This window comes from Habropoda laboriosa, unplaced genomic scaffold, assembly GCF_001263275.1.
Source record: "Habropoda laboriosa isolate 0110345459 unplaced genomic scaffold, ASM126327v1 scaffold204, whole genome shotgun sequence".
Lineage (NCBI taxonomy): Eukaryota > Metazoa > Arthropoda > Insecta > Hymenoptera > Apidae > Habropoda > Habropoda laboriosa.
This window is the reverse complement of record NW_017100385.1, coordinates 561427-568076: the sequence shown is the minus strand read 5'-3', so window position 1 is coordinate 568076 and position 6650 is coordinate 561427. Positions and strand designations below refer to the sequence as shown.

Sequence of the window (6650 nt, the reverse complement as noted above, 5' to 3'; positions counted from 1 at the left end):
AAAAGAAATTTACATCTCGAATACTGCTCTGATTTAGAAGTACAATTGAGAATTGTGTAATTGCGATATTACTGTTCTCTTCAAGTTATCTTCCATCCGACGAATTTCTTTTCTAAAAAAGTAACTATTCTGCGGAATTAAAAAAAGAAAATTCGTACTCTGGAGTGTTACAGTTACTCGAAAAAGGAGGGCGAACGGGGAATGAGATTTCAATGGAGTCTTATTCTAAAACGCCCACAGACTTATATATACCGTGCTCCAGAAGATGCGTATTAGAAAGCATTTCTATATGCTCTAAAGAAAACCAGAAATCACAAGTGACACTCAGAGAGAGCATTAAATTAGAATCCTGGAAATTGAAGGAAAGAGAAAACGGGAAAAACTCGGTAGATTCTACAAACTAACTCTGAGAAGTCTGTAAATTGTGGAGTAATTGTATTCTTGGAAAAGTCTGGAATAATGAAGGAAATTTCAACGAAAAGTAAATGCTATATTTTGTCTTTAACAGAAAAGAATTCTATTTCAAGATTCTATTTCATATTTTCCTGCTTCGAAAACAAAATCTCTTTATTACGTATATTATTCGTAAGTATTGGGACACTTATCGAGTGTGAGGCAAAATTATTAAGGCCCTGAGAAAAATGATTCAACGCGAAATTTCACAGAACAGCGAGTACATGCGATGAAACTTCTAAATATCTATTTTCATTCAGAGCACCGTCATAAAACTAAGACCCTAATAGCGTGTCATTGATTATGCCACAATAAAAATTGTCACGTAACTGAGTTTGAAAAAGCGTTTTGTCGCAGGTCGTTGAACTTGTCTCGGTAACCGCTTTCGCATAATACAATAAAAAATCTATTCAAGCCGTTGTATTGTATATAAAAAATAATGAAATTTTGTCCTTTTCCACTTTTCTCACAAATCTACCACTTACGAGAAAAACGCTGAAAACTAACAGCATGAACACCCTGTATATTTTTACCGACAGCTGGTACTAACTTTGTCGAAGAAATATAATTTAAGTCATACAATACTTATGAACGGCTGTGTGTGTATTTTTTCTTTTCATTTCTTTTTTCACAAAAGTCCTTTTGCTTCAGCTCATAATAATAAGTTTTTAAACATCGTAGATTCCTTCGAAAAAGGGAATGTTCCATCGTCTGAACGTCTTCCGTATAAAAACGCGATGAAGAATTTTTCAAGAAACTTTTTACGAAGAAATTAAAGAGTTTATTAATAAAAGGATTTCGCCTTGTTTGGCTTTACGACGATCGTTAAAACGCGGCGGAGACCGCGGAGCACACGCGTCAATCAGCGTCGTTGATCGCTCCTTGGAGTTGGCACCGGTGGCAGTCGGGCTGCAAGCTTCGACCGCGAAGCTGCTCAGCCGAGCACTCGGCTTCATTCTCGCAGGTGCAACAGTCCGCGTTCATGCCTCGACCCGTGGAAGTCGCGCGTTCACCTCGATGGACCGCTCGAGGAGGGAGAATGACTCGTTCTCTAAACCGATACTTTACGACAGTAAACAGCTCCTGGGTAATGAATCTCTCTCTCTCTCTCTCTTCCTCTCTCTTGATCTCGATCTCGAGAAAAAAAAGAAGGGGGAATACCCGTGCTTCGTGTCTAGTGATTTTTCATGTCGTTCATTTTTACCTTTCAACTCTTGGATTTTTGGTGAACGTTTTTGATATGTGTTGTTGTTCCTTGTTTGCTTTATTTTAAGTAACTTTATCGGTCGCCTGTGTTTTACACGAATCTGTCTTTCGATTTCGATCTTGAAAAAAAAAAAAGGGGAAAACCCGTGCCTCGTGTCTAGTGATTTTACTTGTCAGTAATTCGTACCTTTCGACTCTTGAATTTTTATAGTGAACGTTTTTGATTTGTGTTGTTGTTCCTTGTTTGCTTTATTTTAAGAAACTTTATTGGTTGCTCGTGCTTTGCAAGAAACTCCCTCTTTCTTTCGATTTCGATCTTGATCTCGAGAAAAAAAGGGGAAAACCGTGCCTGGTGCCTAGTGATTTTACTTGTCAGTAATTCGTACCTTTCGACTCTTGAATTTTTATAGTGAACGTTTTCGATTTGTGTTCTTGTTCCCGAATGAGTTTCCTTAAGTGACGATAACTAAGATTTGCGACGAATCCTTTTATTTCAAGTAATTTCATTGCTCGCTTGCGTTTTGCGTTTCTCGTTTGTCTTGAGTGATGATTCTTTTTATTTCAAGATAATTTATTGGTTGCTTGATATTTGAGTGTTTTATTGTGAACGTTTTTGATTCGTGTCGTTGTTCAGAGTAGGCAAGCCTTGTAGGCATGTTATTAGTTACGGCACGTGGTGGTTTGTTTTTTCGATGAATTTATTTTTCGTTTGAATCCTCGATCTTGAGATGCTGAATAATGATAATTGATACACGTGAAGATTCTTTTACTTCGAACAGTTTTGTCGTGTGTTAAAGTTTCAAGTATTCACGTGGCTGTAGTAACAGGATTTTATACAAATTTACGAAATTTCACGCAGATATTTTTCTTCGAATTTCATTCTACTTATTTTCTATCAGAATATCAGAAATTCGTACCAATATTTATGCTTGAAATGTTGATTAACAGGTGTGCTAAATAACTTCTGTGAAACGGTGGCAAATAAAATGGTTTTTCACCACATTTTGTTATCTGTTTAAATTGTACATTTTAATATAAATATTTTCACTTCGTGTGGAACATTGCTTGGACGATTAAAATTTGTACGTTATTTGGTGGTAATTGAAGTGATTTTCACGGTTAGGTTAGGATTTCTCCCATTTTTATATCAATATTTTTAGTTAAGTTAAGACTATTTAGTTAGGTATTATTAACCCTTTGCACTCGAGTGGCGACTAAGAACCGGCATTATATTTACCATTAGAGGGAACTCTAAGAATTATATTTTCCAAGACAGCAGGTCTATGGACCTCCGTGAATTGTTCGCTACATGTTTAGAGATCTCAGCAGTGAAATAGTTTGAAAGAACCGACTTCTAATGAAAATATTAATTTTAAAAAATTACATTAATTTCTGCTACTTCCTTGTAGAAAAAAGGGCCTTCGAGCGCAAAGGGTTAAGTATTACTTAGAGGTTCTTAGGCTATTTTTAGTTAGGTTCGGACTTTTTACATCAATATTTTTACTTCGTATTAAACGTTAGTTGAAACATCTGTTTTCTGTTCATTCAAATGACAAAATTTGATCGAGAAACATTCGAGTACGAGCTTTAACAGTAAGATTACGATTATTCCATAAACACGTGGAATTTTCTTCTAATTAATTTCGCGCCGAATACCTATATATCTGATGAGAAGCTTGTATAATAGAAGGTATGATCACGAAATGCAGATTTTTTCCAATGCGAGGAGTGTCAGTAATTAATTAGAAGGGCGAGTAACCTTGCATCCTGCTCGAGATTTACTGAAAATTCAATCTTCGTGGAAATTTCATATACCAGCAACGTGAACGTGACAGCAAAGTGTGCAAATAAGTTTGTGGCTTGGAAAACTTCACGACTCGTCGTAGGAAATCGTATTACGAAATTCAGTTCCCTTGTTCTTCTAATAAATACCTATTTCTCTCAATAGTAACTATCCAGTTAACTTCATTCGGTGGTTTGTGACAAAAACGTTGACGGAGAACTGTGCAAATCTCGAGTTTAATCAAACAAATGGACGAAGCACAAACATGTACATACGTTCGCGGTATTAAATTATCGAAATGCACAAACGTGACAAAATTGCAAGATATAAATGTGCCGAATGAACTAATCTATTTTATTACCTTTAGACGAACTTTTTTTAAGTGAATTTTTGTTATCAATAGTGCTGAAAATTCAGTATCTTCTTTCATCAGGTTCTACAATATCTGAAAATCATGCTCTAACAAAAGAAGTCTTGGAACAGTCAAAAACTTAAAAAAACTTACGGCGATACTTATGCACGATTGATATTTGATTTAAAAAAAAAAAAAAAACCAATCCACAAAGAATCTGCTTTCAAACGGTCAGCACGAATTTCCCTAGGTTTTTACACCCTGTCAGTTTTTTCATTAAAATCTTGCCAAATACGGAAAACTGTGGACCGTTCAAAGTGATCCGCCAATCGAAATAAAGTTCCACCTGGTAATCGTCGAAAAACCTGTATTGGCAAAAAAGCAAATGCAAAATATGGAGAAAGAAAAATATCGATCCATCACAAATTTCTTTGTGGCAAAAGAAGCGAGCTTGCAGGAGCCCTTGAGCCCGATAAACCGCGTCTTTGTGAAAAAAAAAATTAAATTCGTATCCTGCGAATTGAAAATAATAAAAGGAGAAAGTTTTGCCAGCTGGAAAATGGCATGAAAGTGGAGAAAGGAAAGTTTTTTTTTTTTTTTGCGTTGAAACACACGATTATCGTTCGATTGAACGTCCTCTTCGTTACTCGAGCTCGATTCATCGAATATTCTTTGCGGGGATAAAGCGAATTTCGCAAATGTCGATTACGCCGCCGGCCAGATGAAGAACTGAACATTCTAAATTTATTATCGGGACGTGGAGGAAATTCTGCGAGATATAATTACCATCGGGGAAATGTCGTTCTCTGTTGAGTACGTGTGGAAAGACAGCAAATGTGAGGCAGCCATTATGATTATTTTAAAATCATTTTAACTGTATTAATATATCTGACGTTTAATTGTTTAAAGTTTTTCTTAAAGATTGCAAACTATATTCTTCTTCTGCGTGAACATTTGTAATATTCCATGTATTCCTCATTTTTTTTTGTGTATTCTTCAGGTACCTTTTTGTCAGAGGAAATAATAGATGAAGAACATTAGAGAGATATTGGAAAATAATAAATGAAAAATTTTACTGAGGAAATATTAGAAAGTAATAAACGAAAAACTCGTTTCTCAGTTTGTTACCATTTTACAATTTTTTAAATGACAATATATACATACTATCGATGTTAGATAACTTAGGTACATACGTTTAGCAGATTATAGCAAAGTTCGCGTTATCTCGAAACTTGGATGATTTATGTTTCACCTGCGATAAATTGCTATGATGTATAAGCGTTCTGTGTATCAATTCTCAAGGCGATCAATCTTGAATTTCCGGGGTAGCCTTAAATTGACACCTAAATTTAGGCATTCGACCCGCGAGATCACCTAGAAAGTGGTATCAAATTCAAGAGCATAGGGCAATTAGTGAAAATTACATTTGACTTAAACTACCAACGAATTAAATCAACTTCGTCTAATTTCCACTTTTACTATCGACCATTGATAACCAACTGCAATGCGCATACAATATTAAGCAAATTAATCATAATGATAGTAAAATAAAACTGAAATGTAAATTAACGTATCTCAGGGTATAAACATTATATACAAATGATAAAACTGGAAAGCATACATTTCGGAATATGAAATTTCAATAGTTCAATATTTCATCGAATGAAATTACATTAATTTATCAGTAATAACATCAAAGACACATTTCTACAGAGGCATATTTAACATTATCATCGCAGAAAGGAATTCTGTAATTATAATTAAAACTACATTCATATAAAGCACATTTTTTAGTGCAACAAAATTATGATAACAATTGTGGCGGGTACGTCGTCGTAGCTAACCCTTACCGAACCTCGTTCTATTCTTCCACGCGAACCTTCTCTTTTCCAACTCCTTCAGATTTTAGCTTCCGCTCTTTTGTCTCTCCCCGGGTTAAGACTTGCCTTCGTCCTCGAGTAGCCTAAGAAGCGCACATGTGGCATCCAGGTTCGCACGAGGACGAACGAATTTTCCGTTTCCATCACTTTCTCCACCTCTATCTTTATCTATCGCTACTCCTGTCTCCTTGTCCTAACAATATAAAAACCCAGTACACCTACACCTCCGGACACTTTGTTCCTTTACCGACCATCGCGACGTACCCGCCGAACCGCTGCCGCCGGGACAATTAACAAAGTAAACGATTGTATTTTCTGGACCAATTGTACGCCGACCATACACTTATACTTTAATAAATTGAGGTGAAAACAGTGTAACGACGTTCCTCACCCACCTCACAATTTTCAGAAATATTGTACTGTATTTGATTATAATTTTTGCAAAAGTTACGATAAAAATTATAAAGATTGCTGCATTGTATTTTACTATCAATTTTGCAAAAGTTATAATAAAAATTGTAAAGAATGTTGCATTGTATTTGATTATAATTTTTGCAAAAGGTACGATACAAATTATAAGGATTGCAAAATTTGTACGAAAAATGTTTTTTGCAAGTCTTGTTCGAAAATGTTACGGGACTATGTAGGTGTAAGTTGCCCTTAATTACCTTAAGAAGTAACGGGATGAAGATGTTCTTGACATGGTTGTTCCCTTTAAAACGGAACTTATTGTTACGAAGAAACTTCCGTAACGATAATGGAATTTCATCGCATCGCTTATACAGATTATTGTGGAGCAGTGGATAACGAGTCGACAGCGTCAAAAATATAATTATTTCGGTATTAACTTGTTTCTGGAGCTTTTACTCGTTCAGAAAATACGAAACTTGCAAAGGGTGCCTGTGCTACCCTTTTATGGAAAAATTTATTACTAAATATTAGTGAAAATAATATTTATAACATTTATAATTAAATT

General features: G+C 35.2%; 1 protein-coding gene across 1 annotated transcript in view; it reads left to right on the top strand.

Annotated features, from left to right (window-relative positions):
• The first annotated feature begins 1455 nt into the window (after positions 1 to 1455).
• Positions 1456 to 6650, top strand: part of LOC108575051 (ras-like protein family member 10B) — a 19278-nt gene continuing 14083 nt past the window's right edge. Inside the window, exon 1 of the mRNA XM_017937754.1 lies at positions 1456 to 1540. Coding sequence (XP_017793243.1) covers positions 1471 to 1540 — 70 coding nt within the window. The 5' untranslated portion in view covers positions 1456 to 1470. The remainder of the gene's footprint in view (positions 1541 to 6650) is intronic.